The following is a 25,436-nucleotide window of genomic DNA, read 5'->3' as shown; positions in this document are numbered from 1 at the left end:
AGACTATCTTGTCCGGACTTGTTTCTGAGTAGATATGAAGACGATTGCACAATAAACTCTCTATATCCAAATTAAGCAAGCACTTTCAGATGAATATTAGCATATCATTCTTATTTACTCTGAGAAATCGCTAATAACAATGCTAACTTCTTACAGCACTGTCAATTCAGCCGTATGATTCCCTGATGTTTAAACTCAGAGCTGATATTCGTGGCAAGATGGGTTTAATGAAAGAAGCTATTGCTGATTACAAGAAAGCTATCAGCATCCAGGAGCTTATCAGTGGGTGAAAATATATTTTTGGTGTAGAGTAACATGATCTGTTACTCTATAAAAGCCTGTGTTAGTTGCTTTTCCAGTTTATGTTGAATACCATTTATCTTTTGTTACTGTATATACTGTTTATACTAATGTATTGGTTGCAAATTATCTTAAATTTTAACTGTGAATGTCTGTACATATTTTATTTACATAAGTGAATAGGAAAGATTAAATGAAAAGAACAATGAAAACAATCATTTGACTATAGTAAAGAAAAAAGCAGTTGACTTATTAGAGAAATGTGAATGATAACATCTTTGTTTCTCCATTTTTAAGCACTAGATTTGCTGAAACTTCTTTAGCTGATTTTTCCTCTCATTTAATCAATATGTGAAAACTCTAATATGGATAAAGCCGAATACAAATAAACAACTATAATAAAATGGTGGTTTGTTGTTATCCTCATGTATTCTAATACAGCAAATACTGACTACCCTTAATGCCCATTCAGAAGGGGGAAAAACTCAGAGTGCAGTGCACAGAACATTCCAGAAAGAGCCATTAGAGGAGTTTAAAGGCTGAGAAAGCCCATTCTTCAGAGCAGTTGTGTCAGCATATAGGGTGATGTGTTGGTGTGTTGCATCCCACAGTGTACAAGTATGGTCCCCGTGGCTCCTGGCTCTTCAAGGACATTGCAAAGCAGATGCATCTATCCCCAAAGTCCCATGTGCTCAACCAGTCTATGGTAGGATAGGGCAAATGGGTGGATATGGAAGGAGAGTTGGCACTGCATCTGATCCTCTTCAAACTGTACTATTTATTTGTTCAGTTGTTTCTTTACATCATTTCTATACCACTTCACATTCCCAAAGGAATCTCCAAACTTTGTTTTTAAAAGCTGTGCAAGAAAAACAACCACCAAGAAACTTCCTTTTTGCCAGCCTCCTCCACTGTCTGTTACAAAGAACAGGGACAGATAATAGTTTTGCCCCCAATAGTTAGCCATATTGAGTTTTATATATAAGGTATAAAAACCTGTCATGTGAAGCTGATAACAAAACATTAGTTCATGTCTATAGTTATCTAATCTTTGTAGGGAATGTAGAATTGTATGTCAAGAAGATCATTTGCTTTCATAACATGCAAACGATCTCCCACCTCGGTTTCTCTTATCTTTCTTCTATTTTCTTTCTGGCCGTTGGTTGGCCTTCCCTTGTCATGTTTGTTCCACATTCTGTATGAATTTTATTCTCATTCCTTTCTTTTGTTCCTTGCACAATATTCTCATAAAACTAATCTAAACTGATGGATTTGGGGTGTCATGGAAAATCAATTTTGGAGGTTATGGGTTGTATTCAATGTAGCACAAAGTCACCAGCTCTCTCAGCACAAGGGATATTCTTTTCTCAATGGAACATTCTTCCTCCCCCATACACCTTCTAAATCTGTTCTGAGAGTTCCCCCAACCACCAGAGCAGATTGTGGGACAGAATGGGCCATGCACAGAGGTAGGGGAAATCCCATTTTAGTAGCACTAATTGCTAGCACAATTATTTTGTTGAATACTACCTTATGTACTATTCAACAAGTACCTTATGTACTGAAGAGGTTCACAGTATATCAAAGCATCAACACTTGAATAAGAACGCAAGGCAGAAATACTTCTATATCTGATGCCCACACATGAATGCCAGTGCTTATAAAGTCAAAGTGGCACCTATACACAGGATGGTGGTATCAGCCAGCTCAGGAGAACCACAATTTTTTGCAGAAGTACAAAAGGTCTGGCAAGTGAAAAGCCTAAAGGGGTGAAGAAACCTCTCAAACAGCCCATGGGGGCTTTTGTGGGGGGGGGGGTTGCCCTCACTTGCTAACATTTGGCTCCTCAACAGGAGTGGATGGGAGGGAGAATGCAATGGAGTATTGTGAGGGAGGGCATGGCTGACTGGAACAGGGTGGGCTGCTCCACTGCAACATTGTGTTGCAGGTCCTCTTATTAAAGCAATCTAAATACACTTAGGTAATTGCTTTGTTAATTTTTCATATGGAACCTGTTTATACACTGACATCTCTCCCCTCCTGCTTTCAGAAGTTAGAGTATCTCTGTAACTTGTGGATTGCTTCTTCACCCCTCCATAGATCCTAAGAATTTAGTTTCATGGCAGGACTTGGAGCTCTCAGTACACCCAGGAAGCTGCAGTAATACTTGAGTTCTTCATATAAAATGAATTAAATAAAGGAATGAAAAACAAAACAATAGTTTGTTCAGGAGAAGCTGGCAGTGCAATCCTATACCTGTCTGATCATACATAAGGCCCATTGCGTTTAATGGAACTTACTCCTAGATAAGTGTGCATAGGACTTCAGTATAAAACAGTTAAACTTGGTTAGATTTATAAAGGATAGCAGTTTTGTTCTAAAATGGAAATCCACCGCCTCCTTTAATCTTGTTAAGAAACAAGTATTTAGTGAATTACCTGGAGACAAAGCAAGCTGTTAATTAGAATTTTGGAAAGCTCAAACATTAATGTGATTAGCATATCAATTAGGAAATAAGGTTATCTTGGGGGCTGAAAAACATAAGAAATTCTCAAGGGGTACAGAGTGGTATTATGTGGGTTTTAGGTCTTTCTAAAATGAGTGCTGAAATAAATGTGACTGCATATATATTTATGAGAAAACAAAATGCTAGTACCCTTCTGTTCCCTCACTTCACTTTTGTTCCTAATGATCAGTACACAGTTCCCAAAGAAAAGGCTTTTCACTGTTCGTTTCCTGAGAATCATGTCAGCATTGTTGGTTTCTATTCTGCTGGGTTACCTTTGACCACTGGCCCCACATACCCCTCAGAAAGAAGGGCAGGGCCCAGAAGCACCCCCAAGCTCTTCACCTGAACACAAAAAGGCACCACAACTCATTTGTATACCCTCCAACATGGTGTGTGGGAAAACTGGAACATCATCTTCTGGGGCCACACTCCTGCATAAGTCTCGTGACCTGCGTGAGATTGTGGCTCCTCAAAAGTGCTTTTTCAGGCTTGGTGCTCCAAAAAGCACATTTAGGGGCACCATGTAAGATCACTGCTTTGAAAAAACACTTTGGGGGGACAGCGCCCTCAAAATACATGCTTTGGGGCACTGCTCAAGATCACAGTCCTGAAAAAGTGTTTTTTTCGGGGTGAGATCACGTCTCAGTATCTCGTAAGAGCATGGCACCCAAAATGGCCACCATGCCGTTGTGGAGGAAAATGGGATGCCCCCTTTTTTTTTTAGGGTTTCCAAATCGGATAACGTTTGCAGAAGCAGGATCATTAGGTTGTTGGGTCATTAGATCAGAACAAGCAGCATTCATCTAAGCTGTCTCCTGACGTGGGAACGTTCTCCAGCAATGGGCAGAGATTCTTAGTTGGGCAGCCACTCTCAATGGGATCGCTCTAAATATCTCAGAAATCACTCTACATTTCTTGTTAGCTGGATGTTCATGTGGCTGTGTACATTAAAATACATCTAGGATTCTGGAAGGGGGAAGGTCAGGTGCCCTGCCTGGTGGGCACTGATGAACATAGCTACATCTTTGGTAAAGGTAAAGGGACCCCTGACCATTAGGTCCAGTTGTGACCGACTCTGGGGTTGCGACGCTCATCTCGCTTTATTGGCCGAGGGAGCCGGCGTACAGTACAGCTTCCGGGTCATGTGGCCAGCATGACTAAGCCACTTCTGGTGAACCAGAGCAGCGTACGGAAACACCGTTTACCTTCCCGCCGGAGCAGTACCTATTTATGTACTTGCACTTTGACGTGCTTTTGAACTGCTAGGTTGGCAGGAGCAGGGATCGAGCAACGGGAGCTCACCCTGTTGCGGGGATTCGAACCGCCGACCTTCTGATCAGCAAGTCCCAAGCTCTGTGGTTTAACCCACAGCGCCACCCGCGTCCCTACATCTTTGGAGTATGCTTCAAAAAGAGGATTTGGAGGGATGCAAATGAAAGTTGGTATTCTAACATGCTGGGTTGGATTCAATTAAGTCATTGCAGAAGCAGAACAACTTATGCTTGCACAACAGAATTTCCTGCCCTTGTGCACCTCTACAAACACATCCACGTCCTCCAGAGAGTTGGGAGACTCCCAAAATAGATTTGAGGGGTGCATGGGATGTGTGGAGGGGGTGGGGAGAAGAGGGAGGGGTATTTCTGTTCCATTATCAGAAGTTGTTCCTCTTAGGCAATGCCTTAGTTGAATACAGCCTGCAGCTTCTACATATTAGCACGGTCAGAATCCAGTTTCACCTTTAGATGCAAATTGTGAGACTAATGAACCCAAAGAATGATTACATTTCTTCTGCTCATTCTTTTATGTCCCTGTCCCACAGGGTTTCCAGGTACCAGAGGAATAAGGTGTTTGTGTTCAAAGACAATTTCTTTTCATTAAGCTTGTGGCATTATGGGATAACTTTCTCAGTATGAATGACAATTTAGAGGCAAGCTCTAATTAGAAAGAAATAAGGCCCCCAGTCTCTTAATTACAAACCACCATAAATAGTCCTTTGGGCATTACTAATTCAGGGAAGTCTCAAACGCTGTCTCGGAGGCACATTCAATTATGCAGTTACTGCTTAGTAGTATGGAGCTGAATAAACTTTTAAGGACTTAAGAGCCATGCAATGAAAAATTATGCAGAACTGCAACAATGAGATCATTGGGTGGAATCTAATTGTTCTGTTCCACAGACGCAAGGGCTTTTCATGCAGCCGACACCTCTGCTAATGCAAGTGGGGCTGATCTTTGCTGATTCCCCCCCATAGCTGCCGAGAAATCTGTTCTGAAGGGTTGGAGGACCTTCTAGAACAGTTGGGAAGGACAAATTGCCTCATTTCTTCCACTAGTGGAAGCTTCCATTAGGCAATAGACTCTTTTATGAATGGAAGGACTCTCCCCTTTAAGCAAACCTTCTGTTTATGTATAACACAAATGGCAAATATCATGCATAGAACTGATTGGGTTTTGACCTCAAGGTCCAGACCTATTCCAGCAGAATTAATTAATTAATTAATTAATTAAAGGCATACCTACTGGATGGCTTGCTAATGATCTGTGGCCTTGCCTATTTATTTAGGATAACTAAAATCCTACCTTGGACAAACTGCATTTCCATGACACCATGCATAGAACTGATATCATTACTTGGACTGGATATATTTTATCCCTGTGCCCTCTTTGGACATACCAGCAAAGTGAGGAGAAGGATGATCTGAAAGGAACAGTGTACCAGTTGTTTAATATTATTGTCTTAGGCTCCATCCTCCCTTTAAATCAGACTTATTTTGTGAATACCAGAAACAGGAGATTTTCTGCAGTGGCCTTTCAATTAATAATAATAATAAATAATAATAATAATAATAATAATAATAATAATAATAATAATAATAATAATTTTTTAATATCCCACCCATCTTGCTGGGTTTCCCGAGCCTCTCTGAGCAGCTTACAACATCTATAAAAACACAACAAAACATCAAACATTAAAAAAGAATATCCTATATAGGCACCAAACAAACTAATAAATCAATAGAAACCAATAATAACAAGAAGAATAAACAGTTTACAGTCTTCCCTTCACCTCAAGGTCTCAGGGTGGGTTACAACAATTAAAAAACAATACTAAAAGCAGTTTAAAACAACTGAAAATTACAGAACAAGGTGGGGTCTAAAAAACATGTATCAGGTATCAGAAGTCAAGGCAAAGAGGTGTGTCTTCAGCATTCGGTGATATCAGTATAACGCAGGTGCCAGGCACACCTCTGTGAGATGGCACTTACACAACTTAGGGACACCTACAGAGAATGCTCTTTCCTCGGTCAACCTCCCCCCCCCCCAAAGCTTTTCCAACTATCTGAACAGCCACTACATACTTCAATACCATTATGCCCCCAAACCCCTTAGCCCCTAATCTTAAAACCCAAAAGATTATGCCTGAGAATCCGAGTGCTCATACAAAAGCAGAATAGCTTCTTATGCTACTCCTAGGGAGCATATTCAGGGTGTGTGTACATGTGCTTGTTCTAGTAATGTGCTCTAAAAGACGTATATTATAATGTAATATTGCTTTGCCTATGAAGACGTTCACTAGGTGTCCCCATAGGATCATGACTCGCTTGATGTGCTTTTAGGGGGACAGGTGGTTTTTTTTTAATTGTTTCCTCACACTGTTTCTCTGGAATTAATATCATTTTCTCACTCATTTGTTATTACAGAGAACATTGTAGCCAATTCCAGTGTTGTTGTTTTTTGTGCATTCTTCTGTATTTTAAGAAACTTGGTTTGTTTTGATTTTTCAGGCTTTCAGTGCAGTTATAGCAACTGACTGTCTAGTAAAGGCTGTTACCAAGGGGGCTTTTTGTGGATTTTGGCTCTTCAAATTGTGTTTCCTGTTAATTTAGCTCAGAGCATTTCTATACTGGCCCTTTAGTTAGTTATTTCCTGGTCCCTGCGGGCAGTTCTTTGCACACTTACTTCCTCTTTGTAGCCAGAGCAATTTCTGGTTCAGTTGTTTTGTTTTGCTCTTTTATTTCGGCACCTATCAATTCAGCATCAGCATAAATCACAACGGACTGGTTTTATAATGGTCATAATTTCCTATTTCAGTGTCTCACAAGTCACTCAAAGTAATAGGCAGCTTATTGTTTGAACCAACACAGAATCACATTGGAGGGGATTGTGTGCCTTTTAATGTGGTCCTTAGGGGCATTGTTCAATCCGCGCTCTTAACTCTGCAGGCTCTTACATGCTTTACGCGCTGAGCTGCTTGGAGCACATCAATTTGCTTAACAGGATTACAAGCAGATGGAATTATGCGTCCACATAGCAAAAACAAGCCTCTTATTTTTTCCTATCGCATTTTAGAGGCCCCTATATGCAATTATTCTCCAATTTCATACTTCTGTTTATATATTTCTACATTCCTTGCAGAAGTTCTTTTTTCCTTTTCAAAACCTTTTTAGTACGAGCAAAATAATTCAGGACTATGAGGATTAAATCATGACGGCAAACAAGTTAAACAAGAGGTTTCCTATCCACGACAACCTTCGTGAACCCAAAGAGCGTGAGCTTATTTCAGCTGAAAGAATAGGAAGGAGGAATGTTGAGGAATCACTGTATAATCGCTTCCACTTCCGAGTGGAGGCAGGTTGCGGTCTCGCCGCCAGGCCCACCCCTACCTCAGCGTTGGGGTGAGACAAAGTCCCGTGTCACACTGAGGGGCCCCAGCCACGCCATGCAGAGAGCGGCCAATCGGGCGGCTCAGGGGGGGCATGGCCAGGGCAATTTAAACCCCGGCGCAATGCTGAGTTGCCCCTTTCAGTCTCTTGCTGCACTGAGACATTGTTAGTGGGTGGTTCCCTAGACCGGATGGGTGGGAGAACACTTGCTCTTGATGGGGTTACACTTCCTCTGAAGGAGCAGGTTCCTAGCTTGGGGGTATTCCTGGATCCTTTGCTGTCACTCAAGGCTCAGGTGGCCTCAGTGGCCCAGAGTGCCTTCCATCAGCTTCAGCTGGTGGCCCAGCTACGCCCCTATCTGGACAGGGATAGCCTAACTACTATTATCTATGCTCTGGTAACCTCAAGGTTAGATTATTGCAATGCGCTATATGTAGGGCTGCCTCTGAAGACGGTTCTGAAACTTAAACTAGCGCAGAATTCAGCGGCCAAGTTCCTCACCATAGCAAGATGGTTTGAGCATATTACACCAATCCTGGTCTGACCACTGGCTACCAATTAGTTTCCGGGCCCAATTCAAAGTGCTGGTTTTGACCTATAAAGCCTTAAAAGGCTCAAGACCACAATACCTCAAGGACCGCCTTTTCCATATGAACCTACCCGGATCCTGTGATCATCTTCTGAGGCCCTTCTTCGTGTGCTTCCTCGAGAGGTCCAGAAAGTGGCAACACCAAAACAGGCCTTCTCTGGAGTGGCTCCCTGTCTGTGGAATGCTCTCCCTTCCCAGGGAAGTTCGCCTGGCCCCTTCATTATATACCTTTAGACACCAGGCAAAAACGTTCCTTTTTAACCAGGCCTTTGGTTGATTTGATTGACATCCTATGCCCTTTTAAAATGTGGGGTGTTTTTTTAGGCAGGGGGGTTATTGGGTTCTTGTTTTTATTTTGATTATAAATTTTGTGGTTTTATATTTTGATTTTGTTCTGTGAAATGCTCTGAGACCTCTGCGTATAGGGCCATATATAAATCCAATAAATAATAAATAATAATAATTAATAATAAGGCTTTGCAGGACCAGTGCCATATACACACCATGCATTTAAAACCCTATGATACCACTTTAAACAGTCATGGCTTCCACCCAATAATTATGGGAGCTGTGGTTGGTTAAGAGCGAAAGCATCCCTTGCAACCTGATTGGCTTGTTCGATCAGGCCTTACCTGTCAGGTCAGCATGGCTGGAAGCAGAGGTGCCAGGCCAGAGGACAAATGGGTGAAGCCCCCTCCCTTAAGTGGCTGGTAGTTAGAAGGACAAAAGACAAAGGTGAGAGTTAGAAGCTAGAAGCAGGCTGCAAGCAGAAGCCTGTAAGGGAGAACCATGCTTGATTTCTGCTTGAATCCAAGACTGTGGCCATGGAAGAAGCAATAACTTATTGAGGTGTTAATGCTGTGAGCCCCCACTCCCCAACATAGGCTCAGGTTGTATATATGTGCAAATAATCCATATATCATAAAGACACCACGAGGAAACCAAACCCAGGGTAAGTGCCTGGAACCCCTGAATCTTGCAATGCTTGGATATTGGGGTGGTGTGCACCAGTATGTAGTCCTTTTGTTATTAGTGAGGGAAGCAGTGAAGGGCGAATTTTCTTTAAGTTAAAGCTGTGTCTCCAACTGAGAAAGTAGGTTCAAGCCAAATTGGTTGTCCTAACAATAAGTTACTCCACCAACATACTCTGGACTGGAAACAGAACATTTCTTAAGTGCTTTAAATATGTGTATAAAGAACAGTAAGTCTTTGATCGTTATTCAATTTGACAGTAAATGTAAAAGGCAGAACAAAATGGAACAGGCTAGAAAAGTAATTTTCACATCAAGATGGTTGCAGAACAGACTGGGATGTGCTAGACACCTTTGTGAAAGCATTTTAGTGTCGCGAACCACACATTAAAACACTTTTGTGAACCCATTGTCAGCCAGAAAATACTTTCAACAATAAAAACAGCTCGGTTGGTCCATTTCTGAGACATCTGAAATGATAAAACAAAGCGGCATTTCATATAGGACTAGAGAGGAATAATAAGGTGCTGCATCAAACACCGGCCAATTTAGTTAGGTGATCTGATTGCAGGTGGCAAGTTTATTTCCCCACAGTGCCCTGGAGCAATGTGACATCAGGGTCATTCTGGGAAATTAAAATGGCTGCCTGCCACTGCTGCCACCAGGTAAGCCCAAGGCTTGGAAGCCAGCACTAGTGGGCCCTGTTGGGGCTTGGGGGCCCTGCCAGCTGCCTAAACCAGCTCTCCCAAACGTGAACATGTGAATGGAAAGTACAAAGTTAGCCATGAAAGGGAGGGAGGGAGAAAGCAGAAAGAGCATCAAAAATATCGAGTGCGTCAAGCATCAGTGCCTTTCCTCTCAACATTCAGCAACTCTAGATCTATTTCCTCCTGTGGCTTCTATATTTTCTAAGGTTAAAGTGACACTGCGAAATGGGAGCTGGGAAGAGTGCAGATAATAAGGGCACTGGAGAACTAGATGGTTAGTGCTTTCATGTCAGCTCATAGGAAACCTGCTAAAAAGCAGAGGACATTCAGTACTTTGTGTGACAGGAGCAGCTTGAAAGTTCCATTTTCTTGATGGAAAATGACCAAAGCATAAAAGTGCTACAAAAGACGTCCTTGTTCTCGTTCAGGTTGGACCTGAAGTTTAGAAATATATGTTTGTAACCTCCACAGCTGCTGCAGCAGCATTTCCTGCTTTTTGACTGGCCAAAGCGAACAACATCTGGAAACAGAGGTGCTAACTTGAATAAACTATTGTGGAGGCCTAGGTAAGACCTGTCCCACAAAACCAATCACATGATGCAATGCACACACACCATTTGAATGGGAATGCCCATCAACTGGCGGGGGCAGCACCCTCAAAAATTTAATTGTGGGGACCAAAGCCCCCACAGCTCCTGGTAGATAGCTCCTATGTTTGGAAATACTGTATGTAAGCAGTCTAGAAAGCTTTATGTTATGAGGCGGCATACAAAGTTTGTTAATAAATAAATACACAGAATGATGAAATCCACTTGTACCACAACTCATATTTGGCTTCCCAACAAAATGGTAGGGTTGTTACTGCTCCCATTTTAAAGGGATTAAAATTGAAGATAATTGTAACTTTTGATGGTCTCTCAGTAAACTAGTAACTTGGGCCAACCTTGACCCCAGATTCTGCAGTGTTTGAGGCCTGCATGATAGCCAATTCTCATTTGCTGATGTTTATGCCATGGACAGATTGTGGAAGGACAGATTGTGAAGCTGAGGCTCCAGTACTTTGGCCACCTCATGAGAAGAGAAGACTGCCTGGAGAAGACCCTGATGTTGGGAAAGATGGAGGGCACAAGGAGAAGGGGGTGACAGAGGACGAGATGGTTGGATAGTGTTTTCAAGGTTACCAGCATGAGTCTGACCAAACTGCGGGAGGCAGTGGAGGACAGAGGTGCCTGGCGTTCTCTGGTCCATGGGGTCACGAAGAGTCGGACACGACTAAACGACTAAACAACAAGAACAACAACAACAATGCCATGGACACATCACTTCACTGGGAAACAGAGAGCAATGACAAAGGGCTTTTATGGGAGGAATTGTCAGAAATTAAGACCCAGAGAAGGTGACAGATGAAAGCACTGTGTGGGGACATCACAAATAAACAACAAGGCACAAGGATCCCTTTTAAAATTACAGTTGATCTTGCGATCTGCAGAGGGGAAAGTGGATGTGCAGGAAATATAAACTACCAGGCTGCTACGCCTGTCATCATTGAGCAAGCCTACCCTGCAAAGAGGAAAGGGGGCATTCATTCCACCCCTTTCCCATGCCACACCTCTTCAAGTGAGGAGGCAGGCCTTCTTCATTCTCGTCTCATTGTAGCCCCATAGTTAGTGCCACAGGATAGCCTCAAAAGTAACCCGCTCCTTGTCTCACGAGTGCCACAGCCCTATGTGCAAGTCTTAGGACTGTTATTCACCTGAACATGGTACTCACGGTTTCTTCCAACCTCTTCCCTTTCCCTGCACAATTTTGCCATTGCAGGCGGGCAAGTCACAACTTATCATTTCTTCTCCGACCTCTCCAGTATAGCTAACTTCACATCCCTATGCGGAACCACCAGGGAAGTTTAATTTCCCATATCCGATAAATATATTCTACCTTATCTAGAAAGTTCAGCCCTGTTATACTTTATCTCAGGGTGTCTTATCACTTTGCCACCACCTGCTGCAAAGCTTTCCTCAATACCCTGTTCACTTTCCTTTCTAGTCTATCGAATGCCCTTGCCACACTTTCCCAGGTAAGATATTTGATTAAAGAATCAACACCTTGGGCCACCTTCATCTAATAGCATCAAAATCAAAACAAGCTTGTAAAATAAAAACTTTGCATTTCACCAGCCTGAGGTCATTGCCACTCATATGCAGAACCAGGAAGTGAGGTGGCTGCTTGACCACACCCTTCTGGAACACCCTTTCCTGAGCTAGTTCCTTCGTAGCCAACCATTGAACTGCCTGCATCCGGCTAAGCTCCATTTGGGCCTGTTGTCCTATGGCTGTCCCCAAAAACTATGCTGTGGCCTGTAATGAAGACTCTGACTTGGTCTCCTCCATCCCAGTCACCTGTCAAGAGAACAACAGTGAACAATAAACAAACATTAACTGTCTTTCCGCTGCCCGTTCAGAAACCATGCATATGACATATAGACAGAAAACTGCTATCTGCCTATACTATGAATTCCCTCTTGGTGCTGCCCCAATTCTAAATGAATGTGTTCTGAAGTCCTGGAAACAGGCACCCATTCATTCCTCAGGCCTCTTTGTTATGGTCCAAAATAGGAACTTCATCAATGGGCCTCTGTTGGCAGGACAAAACAGATGTCCTAGTGACTGACCTCTCATGTCTAGGTAGGCCCTTAAGGCTCTAACTGGGCATATTTTATCATATGATGTTGCCATACTGCTCTCATGGACCTTTTCCTATACCACGTCTAAAAGCAGGTCAGCTTTAAACCATTAAATGGTTTCAAAAATTCCATCCTTAGCCTAAGATCCTTCTTCATTTCTGACATAACCCTAACCCTGTGATACGCAGCTCTCATAGCTTTTATGGCATCACACAGCCATCTCATGAATGCTGTGCCAGGAGTGAACACATGGCATGCAAAACTGAGGTGACCAGAGAGTTCTTGTAATTTCTTCAGTGTTACTTTCTTTAATGCTAACACCTCCTCTCCCTTCTGCTGCAGTACAGTCAGTTTTTCTCAAGGAAGGCGAGAAAACTCAGCTGCTGCATCTAATTCAGTTCTCTCTACCCAACGAGACCTGAAGCTTGCCTGTTAAATCCTTGCATGGCTGCACCAACCCCTGTTGTCCCACTAAAAACAACAACATGCAAGCAATGAACTCTCTGTCCAACCAGTCTGGCTCCTCAAAGTCCAGTCCAGCAAAGGGCTAAAAGGCTCAAATGCTGCACATGAGATAGAGCAACCCATAAGAGGAGCCCTAGCCACGTAAAATTGACCTTTGTAACAGAACTCCAATGAATCAAAATTCCCTTGGATGGACTGGGAGGAGTCAGAAGGAAGACTGGAGATCCCTTATGCCATATCTGTGCACCACTCTCACAGCACCATCAAATTAAGATTAATGCACTGAGCAGAAATACTCAGGAACAAAATAATTAACTGAGTCTCCTTTAGAATATGAGAGATGCTGTGCCTTTCGGAACTGCCCCACTTCTCTTTCTGGGACGACAAACAATGGCTGGATGTGCAGGTAAAGGCGCATGGGAAAGAGGGCCTAGAATCCTGTCTTCCTACATGACTTTCCCATTCTTTTCTACACGATCACCTCTTCCATCTCTTCTACTGACTACAGATTATTACAAAAACACAGTTCTCCCCCCACTTGACATGGGATCCTAAACCCCACTGTGAATACCTGGCACCATCTGCTCTTGGGTATTCAACTAATAATTTCCTTGATGCCACCAGATTAATGGGGCTGGGTCACTTTCCCTTGACCAGTAGGCTGTCTCCCCTGTCCATCTCTTTCAGATCAAAATGACTTTATTCTGGGGTATCCTGAGTCCCTACCACGAATGAAACACTCATACCTGAAATTGCATGGGCTTCTCTGTTAAAATGCCCTCTAGAGCTATATTCTCAATGTAACAGGTGGGGTTGAACAGCCTGCCATGCAGCCCCGTAGGCTGCACTTGTGGAAGTTTGCTGGCTGCCAGGTGTCCACTTTCTGACTTACCCCCCTGCACTTAGTCCCTTACATAAACTGCAGCTGAAGCTCAGATTCTTGCTTATTCCTTCTAAGTTGGGTGTCTCAGCCTGCCTGCATTCTAACTGCCACATTGGAGACCAATTGTGCCCCATCCAAAGCTCTATGTATGCTCTAAAAATGACATGGATGTACTTAATAAAAAATGAACCCCTGGTGAGCTATTGTTTCTTTCTTTTCTATTTTAGGCATTTGTTATGACATCTATCATTTAGTAGAACAACCTGAACCTTCCTATTCTTCAACAACAAAAAATGAGCAGCCTAGTGCAGAATAAGAAAGCATTAACAATAAGATTTTGATATATCAGGATCTGTGCAGTTATAAAAGGAAAAGCATGCTGTCCAGAGGTCAAACCAACCAAAAAATGTTGTACGTTGCCAGAAGACCCATGTTTCTCAGGTTGTTCATATATGCAATAAAACAGAACCAATCTGCTGCAAAAGTGTCTTTCTTATAATAGGGGAATATAAATGCACATTTTCTTTTTGCAAATATGTGCACCTGTTATCACATCTAGGATCTAAGTTTGCATCAGGAACTTACTAGGGATAGAATACCGCCTTCCACTTACCCAGGAGGTTAATCAGTTTTGAAGAAGTAGTTTTATTCCAAGACTGAAGAAGTCACATTCAAACTCTTTGTGCAAATAAACGGACACATATTCTATGCATATTATTAAAAAAGATTCCCCAGTAGTGACTTGGGCTATTGGGCAGGCTCTGAGAAGGAAAGAATGTTTTGTTTTGTTTTTGCATAAAAACTATTTGCTAGTCTCCTCCTTTTCCAGAATCTTCAAGTGCATTTTGACACACCACTGATCTTCAAAGCAGGAGGCTTCCTTCTCAGCCTACTTGTACTGCTTCAAAATGTAGAATCATTATTTTGGCACATCTGCGTAGTGCTTGCTGGGTGCAAAGGAAACAAGCATGACAGGAAGATGAGCTTTCTGTGACAGCAAAGCACCTCCCCTGCTATAAAAAGATAAACTTGTGTGCCTTATTGAGGATACTCCTTGACAGAAGATTTATTTCATGTAATCTTAACATTGCTGAAGTTGGCTGGAAAGTGTAGGTGGCAGAGGAGGTGCTATTTATGTCAGAAAGGAATTTTACTTGTCTGAAACCCTGGAGAATGGCTCCCATTCACTGTAGACAATCCTGAACTAGATCAGGGTGTTGACAATGTGACGCTTTTCAGAGGTTTTGGACTCCATCTTCCCCAGCCAACATGACCAATAGTCAGGAATGACGGGAGTTGTTGTCTACAACACCTGGAGGGCATTCCATTGGCTACCCCTGAGCCAAATGGACCAGTGGCACGACTCAATATAAGGCAGTTTGATATAATTTGGACTTATTTTTAAGGGCTTCGTTGTCTCCATTGTGTCTTTACTCCTGCTTCTTAGAAGTCCGTAAAGCAAAGAAGTGGGCAGGAGAGTGCTGGCCCGCAATGGGACCCACCTTAGAGGTGCCAGAACTGTCCTCCAGCTGAAGAAAAGCACTGGTTATATATATAGTATTATCATTGCCCCTGCTTTGAGCACTGCATAGTTGGGTTGCCTGTGGGTTTTGTAATGTTTGGCTTTCTGTTATTATAACCAGCACTGTACAGGTGACTGAGAATTCCGAAAGCTGCCCCACCAGCAGGCCGAAAACACAAAGGGGATCACAGGTATGTAGAGTATAAGGAGTGGCTGGCTGACTTCTCTGCCTGTTGTTGATCTCCACTTAGCTCTTTAATTCATTAGCTAATTTCCCCTATTCACCCTCTTTCCAAACCCGGGGGGGGGGGAATAGCCTCAGAAATAGGTGATTAGACCATGGTTCTAATAACGCCAGAGTTGTGGGTTTGATTCCCATAAGGGCCACCTGCGTATTCCTACATTGTTGGGGGGGCTGGGTTAGATGATCCTCTGTGTCCCTTCAAACTCTACCATTCTATGATTCTGTGAATCTGTGAAAGCAGAATTTCCAAGTGGCAAAAGCTGGGCTACTCTTGAACATAATGTGTAGCCCAGCTCTTAGAAAGGAGGTTGAAGTCGATTAAACATGAAAAGAAAGCAGTGTTCTTACCTTGGGTTCCAAAAGAGAGGGAAAGCTTTTTAAAAAAGAAAAATAATAACATTTGGTGGTGGAAAAGTAAAGTGGATGGATTTCTCAGACCTTCAGAATTGCAGCCTCTTCAGGAATTCAAAGCCCCAGAGTTATTCTTTGTTCTCAGCCCCACTGAGTACTTGTGTGCTAAATTTTAGTTTGTAATCGATGCTTTCATTAATCATACCGATCGATCAGTGGAAGCTTTCAGCTCTCATAAAATATCGTTGCACTTGCAGATTTGTTGTTTGAACTGGATTTATCTAATCCCCACTAACAGAGAATAGGACTTTCCCCTCATACTATGATTTGATAAATTACATAAATGTGTTCTTTGTTAGCACTGTCATTCTTATGAAAAATTGCCTCTTCCTGAGGTTATTTTTGCTGCAGCTGTTTTCTAGGACAGCAGCTAGAATTGCAGGCCTGGCACCCTACGTTCTTGGTCTAGGTTTGTTTTCTACTGTCGTCACCCCACCACCACTCTTACCTTGTGCAAAGTTTTGCCTGTTTTTAGAACAGGGGCAGCCCATGCAGGTTTGTGAGCTGGGATGAACAGAGAAAACTTCCAATCTGATCTCTGCATCCCAATGAGGAATTAATGGCAATTTCATCAACACCAGCGCTACCAAGTGCACTCATACTCAAGTTGGATATGAATTAAGCTAGGGGTGTGCAAGAAAACAAACCATTTCAATTTTTCCATCTATTTCAATAACATACATGTATTCATTCATCTTCCAATTATTATTAATGGAAGTTCAAGCATGTCGACTGTTGCCTGTAGCTTTTCTACCCAAATTGCACAAAAGTATTGACATTCTTCTATGCTCACAGGGAATGCTGCATTCATTGACTTCTCCTCAGCCTTTGATTTAATAGATAGGGAACAAATTGGCCCGTTCAAATATCGATAAAGGAAGGACTTCTCTGGCTCATCCACTGAGGGAACCCCATGCAAGTGAGACTGGGCCTTCAAGTTGCCTTCTCACAGGCAATTCAAATTAACAAAGGTGTCAAGCAAGGATGTATACTGGCACTCTTCCTATTTAATTACTATATAAATAATCTCATCCCTGATATGGTATCCCCATCCTTCTTTGCCCTCACCCTAGGGAATCGTAAAGTGCCAATTCTGCTCTGCACCAATGACTTCGTTTTGTTATCCCAGAATAAAATCAGACTTAGAAGGATGCTGGTTAAATTTGGACAGCTGTGTAAAAAAGAGCATCTAAAAATTAACTATGATAAAACCAAGGTCACTCTATTTGGCAAGAGGACTACCAAGTCCAGGTGGACTCTAGACGGTCACACTCTTGAGCAAGTACCCATATTTAAATATCTAGGATTACTTATCAATGGGAAGTCATCATGGAAACTCCATCTGGAAGCAATCAATCTAATATCTGGCCATTCTACTGGGCAGCTATATAGGTTCTTCCATTCAAAGGGTAGACAGTTAATCAACCCAACTATTAAGATGTTTGTCTCTAAAATATCGCCCAAATATTTGCTCTATTGAGCTAAGATATGGGGAATTGGTGTCAAATCTGAAATAGAGGTTCTACAAAATAAATTTATAAGGCAGATTTTGGGGCTTCCCTGCGGGACACTGGCAGCCCACCTCTAAGCTGAGCTGGGCCTTCCCTTGCTAGCCACCAGAATTGATCCAGCCTGTCTGAGATACTGTTGCAGGCTAAATGCCTTCAAGGATCATATACTTACAAAACTCTGCTGGTTAGAGCAACTAAGGACAGGGGGCTGGGCACAAAAGTGCCAAGATAAGCTTAGGGCTTATAATGTCCAAATGGAGAACTACTTAGCCCTTAGCCCACGTGACCTTAGAAAATGGATTTTTGATCAGGATGCCAATCAAGACAGAGCATCCATCATTGCTGCGCATTACTCTGCTTGGTACCCCCAAATTAAGACGAATCACTCAAGGCCCCGTTATCTTGAGACTCTGACCTTCCCACAACTATGCAGGGCCTTTGTAGAACTGAGATTTCAACAGATGCCCTCAACATATTTAGAGGAGAGCTATCAGGGAATTCCCCACACAGATCACAAATGTAAACATGGATGCAATCAAGTAGAAGGCTACCTGCTGACTTGCCTCCTGTATACAATGCCCAGAGGAAAATTTATATTGCCAATTCTTAATTGGCTTCCAGGTCGATCCACACAGGAAGTGACAGTTGAACTCCTAGCAGATAAATACCTCTATATCACACACCAGGTAGCCAAATTTGTGCTGGCAGCCAAGAAGCTCCGTTCCAGCTATGTGAATGCACGCCAGTCTTAAGTCTTAATGTTGTAAATTTATTTTTATGTTGCAAACTGCTACAGGTTACGTGTATGGTTTTAGATTAAAGTTTCCTTTTATTCTCTGTCGTCCATTGTAACGGCCTTTGACTATATACAATAAAAACTGATTGATTGATACTCGCAGGGCATCAAACTTGCCAAATTTCTGAATAATTTATGTAAACAATTTATGTACTGCTCACCATTTGAAAATATTTTGAGGGTGACAGAAAAACAATAATAACAAAAAAACTAAACAAAAGCAGTAAAAATACATAAGGTATATCAGTAAAAGCAATATCCAGAGAGAGTCCATGGAGAGAGAAACCTGCAAAATCCACAGGGTTTTGCCCTCAATAGAGATTTCCACTATACGTATCAGTTTTGTCTGTCTGTCCCTCCCTTCTCATGAACTGTGATATATCTGCAAAATTATAGCCTATGTCTTCAGAAAATAAATCTGTTAAAAAACTTATAAATGAATTTTTATTTCATTCAAATTCCCATTCCTTTCTGCTATTCAAATGAACTATTGAAGACTTATACCTTTTGTTTTTCACTTGATGTTAAAATGAACACACACCCCTAAAATTAATCTAGCTGAAAGATATATTTAATTCTCTTCCCAAATCACTGCAAACTCACTTCTGAATTTGATCATCTTTCATCTATTAATAAATTGTTTCATTGAATTTTGCTTGAATATAGTGAAAGGTTTAACAGACAGCAGAATGATACTGCCACATAGTAAACCTTTTATTTCTTGATTTGCTTTCCTTTAAGGTAGAACCCTGCCTTTATTAAATACACTATTTTACCCAAGGACTCTCACACCTGAAAGGAAGCTACTGAGTTTGACCCTATAAAAAGTGTCAGGCTTTGATTTACTGAATCAGAAGTCCAGGCTTTCACTAGTGAAAAAGCAAGAAGCACATTCTGCTGAATGGAACAGATCTATCACAGCGTGGGATAGCATTCCAGATATCTGCTGCTGCTCAAAGGAATCAAGTCTTAACAGGATTTGAGAATATATAAGAACTCTCCAGGAAGATGTAATGCAGCAACAAACTCCCATTTTTGTAAGTCATAACAAACATGCTCTGCTGCGGGTAAACTTTGGAAAGAAGATAAGAAGCTGCATCCACAGATTTAATTCTGCTTTAGGCTGGAAAAGAGTTCTTTAACTCACCTGTCAAGTGAGAGAAAAGAATACTACCAGGGAGCCCTTGGCTCTGGAGACTATCATGGGGTAAGATAAGGCTATGTTCTACCTCCCCAGTCTTAGGCAGTCTGCTCTAGATAGCAGTTGCTAGGTCAGGAAAATGCTGTTGCTCTCAGGTCCTGCTTGTGAACTTCCCACAGGCATCTGGTTGGTCATGGTTGAAAACAGGATATTAGAGTGGAAGGGCATTTGGTCTGATCCTGCAGCGCTCTTCTTATGCTCTTAAGCATCAAGATTGCAGTAGCCTGTGTCAGTATTAAAGGGTAAGTAAGTGCCCTGGAGACATCACCTTGCCAACAAAGGTCCGTATAGTTAAAGCCATGGTTTTCCCAGTAGTGATGTATGGAAGTGAGAGCTGGACCATAAAGAAGGCTGATCGCCGAAGAATTGATGCTTTTGAATTATGGTGCTGGAGGAGACTCTTGAGAGTCCCATGGACTGCAAGAAGATCAAACCTCTCCATTCTTAAGGGAATCAGCCCTGAGTGCTCACTGGAAGGACAGATCGTGAAGCTGAGACTCCAATACTTTGGCCACCTCATGAGAAGAGAAGACTCCCTTGAAAAGACCCTGATGTTGGGAAGGATGGAGGGCTCATGGAGAAGGGGACGACAGAGGATGAGATGGTTGGACAGTGTTCTCGAAGCTACCAGCATGAGTTTGATAAACCTGCGGGAGGCAGTGGAAGACAGGTGTGCCTGGCGTTCTCTGGTCCATGTGGTCACAAAGAGTCAGACACGACTAAACGACTAAACAACAAGTGCCCTGGAATGCTTAGCTTTATGGCTGGTGCTGTGGTCTAAACCACTGAGCCTCTTGGGCTTGCTGATTGGAAGGTCGGCGGTTCAAATCTGTGTGATGGAGTGAGCTCCTGTTGCTCTGTTCCAGCTTCTGCCAACCTAGCAGTTCAAAAGCACACCAGATAAATAGGTACCGCTGCAGCAGGAAGGCAAACAGCGTTTTTGTGCGCTCTGGCACTCGTCATGGTTCTCTGGGCGCCAGAAGCGGTTTAGTCCTGCTGGCCACATGACACAGAAAGCTGTCTATGGACAAACGCCGGCTCCCTCAGCCTGAAAGTGAGATGAGCGCTGCAACCCAATAGTTGCCTTTGACTGGACTTAACCATCCAGGAGTCCTTTACCTTACCTTTACTTTTTTGACCTTTGCTTAAGAGAGGATACCATAGTTTTCGAAATGCAGGTATCATTCTGAATAGTTGTTAATGTCAGTGTTTGTAAAAAGCAAAAAAAAAAAAAGGAGGAAAAGGTTCTGACCTCCCTTTGCCTCTTCAGCCTGGTCCTCGGACCCTTGTCGGCACAAAAAGAGTCCACGAGAATATCCTTGCAGAGTTTTATTCTTAAAAGTCTTTGTGCAAAAACACGACTGAATAACTCCACACACCAGCACCAACCAACCCAAACACCAGCCTCAGCAACAAACTAACATTTCTCACTTATATATACAACTTGGTGCAGACCGCCGAGTCATGCTGACCCAGCTTTATTCGCATTAAAGAAACAGCGGCCATTTTAGCCGTGACACCCCTTCTGTTTCTTTAAATGCGAAAAACCCCAACAGAAACAATACATACATACATTATATACATAAACCCAGTTTTGTCATCAGTTCATTATGGCATGTTGCTGGCAAAGGCTTGGTGAACAAATCAGCAATATTATCTTGTGATTGACAATACTCCAGTTTGATTACCCCATTCTGTACACAATCTCTAACATTCGCATGACGGATAGCAATATGTTTTGATGCGGATTTCATTATTTCCGAGCCCGCTAATGCAATGCACGATTGGCTATCTTCATACACTTGGATAGGCAAATCAACTTTACAATCTAGATCTTTTAGTATCTGTATAAACCACATGATTTCATTGCATGCTAGCGACAGGCTCCCATATTCTGTCTCACAGGATGAGGTTGCAACAAATCCTTGTTTCTTTGACCTCCATCCAATTATGGAATTGGCAAACATCATAACCATTCCACTTGTAGATTTTCTGGTAGCTACACAGCTTCCCCAGTCCGCATCAACAAATACTTCCAGTTTTTCGTCTTGTGTACTAGATATCTTCAAACATACATTTAATGTCCCCTTTAGATATCTGATAAGCCTTTTCAAAGCACACCAATCAGCAGTACTGGGTTTAGATACACGTTGACTCAGAACATTTGTAGCACATGCAATGTCTGGCCTTGACCACTGGCTTAAATATAACAGTGATCCTATTTTTGAGTGATACAACTCAGGCTGATCAAATTTATCATCACATACTGTCTTTGGGAAATCTGGTGTCATGGGAGTCTGAACTGGCTTGCAGTTTTCCATGCCAAACTGCTCTATCAAACGAAGAATTTTCTCTTTCTGACTCAATAGGAAGCTTCCATCAGCTTCCTGCCTTACTTCTACTCCCAAGTAATTGCTTACAGGCCCCAAGGCTTTAAGCTTAAACCTCTTTTCCAGTTGACTTGTGAGCTTCTGGATCTCATCTGTGGAACTCCCTGCCACAAGCAAATCATCAACAAAGACTAAGAGCATTAGATATTTGTTGCCTGATCCCTTGGTGTACAGGCATGGATCAGCCACACTCCTTTTAAAACCAAGTTTTACAAGGGCTTCATTTAAACACTGGTTCCAACACCTTCCACTTTGTTTGAGACCATAAACAGCCTTTCTCAAACGCCAGACTGCATCATTCTCCTCTTCAAACCCAGGGGGTTGTCTCATTAATACTTCATGGTCTAAATTTGCATGCAGATATGCAGCATCAACATCAAAATGGTGCACTGCTAGTTGTCTTACAGCAGCAATGGAAAGCATTAAGCGAAAAGTTTCACTCTTTACAGTGGGAGAAAACACTTCATCATAACTCTCCCCTTTAATCTGAGTGAATCCTCTGGCTACTAATCTGGCTCGAAAACGTGGTTCCCCAGATGCAAGGGTTTTCCTTTTGTAAACCCACTTGCATGACACCACTCTGCCACCAGGTGGCGGCATTATGACCTCAAACACTTTGTTACGTTTAAAAGAGTCCATTTCTTCTTTCATAGCTTGTTCCCACAAAGCACGTTCCCCAGGGGGTAAGTCTAAGACTTCATTATAACTTTGTGGTTCCACACAACTCACATTGCATACTCTCACTCCTCCTAGGGTCAAACGCTGAGGAGGTACACCCTTGTTTGAACGCTGGGAGCGCCTAGGCACTATTACTTCTTCTTCCCCCCTTATCTCTGGCTCTTCTTCCTCTTCCTCTAGAGAAGTATTATCTTTTGCCACATCTTTTGGGGAAATCTGTGCCTCCTCCTCCTGCTCCTGCGTTGCCAATGGCTGAGAAGAAGCCTCTTCTCTTACTTGCAGGGGCAGTAGGCAATCTGGGTTGGCATGGATCACAGTCCATCTGTCCTGGTCAGCGAAGTCTGCACTTCGTGACAGAACTACTCGTCCTGGGCGTAAATTGAAACGCCACCCTTTGCCATAGGACTGATATCCCACAAACCGCAGTCTCTGCGCTCTAGCACCCCTTTTCTGGCGCTGAGCTTTGGGGATGTTTACATGTGCCCAAGCACCCCAGTTATGGAGCATTGTCCACTCTGGTTCTTTCCCAAACAACACACGATAAGGAATATCTTTTATAGAGCTAGACCAGGTTCTATTAATCAAAAAGTTCGCTGTCAGAAAAGCCTCGCCCCACAGCCTATGGTTGTGACCCAATCCTGCATCCACTAGCAGGCAGTCCTTTACTGACTGTATTACAGCCCCACGTCTTTCACACAGACCATTTTCAGCAGGGCTATAAGGGTTAGTCAAACGATGAGTGATCCCCTTACGTCGCAACCATGTCCCAAATTGTTTGTTCAGAAATTCTCCACCCCTATCTGTTTGCAACTGCACAACAGGGCGAGCGAAGAGCTTTTCAGCTTGGGCAACCCATTCTCTGAATGTGGGGAAACACTCAGATTTCTGCTTTAACAAAAACAACCAACTAAAACGTGATTTATCATCAATTACCAGAAAAGCATATCTGGCGCCTCCTTCAGTCTTCTGTGGAAAAGGGCCTATCACGTCACAATGGACAAGTTCTAAAACCTCTTTAGATACTCTGTCACTTTTAGAAGCCACAGGCTTCCTCTTAGATTTGGCCATTTTACATACATTGCAATCTAGGAAACAGTTACAGCTGTTTACTTTTAGGTTCTTGCACACCTTTTGCATCTCTGAAAGCACACGGAAATTGGCGTGACCCAGTTTTCTGTGCAGTTCATGTACACACCCCTTATGAACTGGCAAATTATCCTGAACCACCTGGGCTGCTTTAACAGGCTTGTCCTGCATTACATATAACCCATTTTCCAACTTTGCATGGCCACATACCTGAGTTCCATTCTTTATCAGACAGCCATCCCGTGTGAAGTTAACACTATACCCTGCATTAATCAAACAGCTTACAGACAGCAAACAATAGTCCAAACTGCTGACAAACAGGGTCTCTGGCAGAGTAGTGTTCAAGCACTGCAGGAAACATGTTCCCTGGCCATCAATTTTGCTTCTACGACCATCAGCAAGATAAATTGAGTCTTTTCCATCAGCTGGCTTCCCCAGGGTCTTAAAGTCCTCCCGACTGTTGCAGATAATCCTGCTGCTCCCAGAGTCCAGCAACCATGTTCCTCGAGGTATCTTCCTCTCCTCTCGAGAAAATGCAGAAACAAACTGAGCAGAACGCGTGTTCTTCTCTGAAGAGAACCCCTTCTGCTTACGTTTCTGCGTTGATTGCTGTCTCTGCTCCACGTCGTCTCCTGGAAGTCTTGCCCTGCATTGACGTTGGAGATGCCCGGGTTGGTTGCATCTATAGCATCTCCTCACTGCCATGGCCAAGTCCAAACCTTGGCGTTGCTCCATTGGCAGATTCTGCTGCTGGCCCCCTCGACTGTAACTCCTCCGCTCTTGGAGTTCAGCTTGTTTATCTGACCTTCTTTCTGCTTCTTCGGTCAATCTTCCAACCACATACTCAAGGGTCAGATCTCGGGGACGCATACTCTCCATGCTGTTAATCACGGGCAACCAGCTTTCAGGCAAACGGCTTCTAGCTGCTGCCTCTGTTGACCCTCAGGTCCCGCCTGGCTCTGCAACTGGTGTAGCCACTCTGTGAGTCGCCTACTGTGGTCCTCTAGCAGTTCAAACTGTTCCAGTAGCCGACGCTGAGTGCTTTTCTGGTCCTCAGATCCTAGCTGCTCCAGCGTCGCTGCAGACAGTTACAGCTTGCCACCAACTGCTCCAACGCACAGCCACCGGCTCCATACACCACCAGGACTCACCAGCTCCCTGCTGAGATGCTGTCAGTCGTTTTGCACTCTGCACATGCTCAGAAACACTGGGCCCATAACCTGTCAGTGTTTGTAAAAAGCAAAAAAAAAAAAGGAGGAAAAGGTTCTGACCTCCCTTTGCCTCTTCAGCCTGGTCCTCGGACCCTTGTCGGCACAAAAAGAGTCCACGAGAATATCCTTGCAGAGTTTTATTCTTAAAAGTCTTTGTGCAAAAACACGACTGAATAACTCCACACACCAGCACCAACCAACCCAAACACCAGCCTCAGCAACAAACTAACATTTCTCACTTATATATACAACTTGGTGCAGACCGCCGAGTCATGCTGACCCAGCTTTATTCGCATTAAAGAAACAGCGGCCATTTTAGCCGTGACAGTTAAAAAGTAGGGCTCCCACTGGCTCAGGTGGGGAAAGTTTGATCTACTCTTCTTTTAACAGGAAATTTATATATTGAACTCAGCAGGTGAAACTTTGCACCACATGGAGCTAAATCCTTGTTCTCCCTCCACTGTCAGAGGCATTATGCCTCTGAATACCAGTTGCAGGGAATTGCAGGTGGTGATGGGCTCATATCCAGCTTGCAGGCTTCCAACAGGCATCCGGTTGTCCACTGTGAGAACGGGATACAGTGGTACCTCAGGTTTCAGACGCTTCAGGTTTCCGCTAA

The 25,436-nt window shown here is 43.0% G+C and overlaps 1 protein-coding gene across 1 annotated transcript in view; it reads left to right on the top strand.

Annotated features, from left to right (window-relative positions):
• TTC6 (tetratricopeptide repeat domain 6) overlaps window positions 1–706 on the top strand; it is a 67,570-nt gene extending 66,864 nt beyond the window's left edge. Inside the window, exon 35 of the mRNA XM_081908390.1 lies at window positions 157–706. Within this exon, the coding sequence (XP_081764516.1) occupies window positions 157–290 (134 nt within the window). The 3' untranslated portion in view covers window positions 291–706. The remainder of the gene's footprint in view (window positions 1–156) is intronic.
• Window positions 707–25,436: the final 24,730 nt, after the last annotated feature.

Source organism: Podarcis melisellensis (assembly GCF_964234715.1).
Source record: "Podarcis melisellensis genome assembly, chromosome: 1".
Classification (NCBI taxonomy): domain Eukaryota; kingdom Metazoa; phylum Chordata; class Lepidosauria; order Squamata; family Lacertidae; genus Podarcis; species Podarcis melisellensis.
The sequence above is the reverse complement of the archived record's forward strand: the minus strand, read 5'-3'. Positions and strand labels throughout refer to the sequence as shown.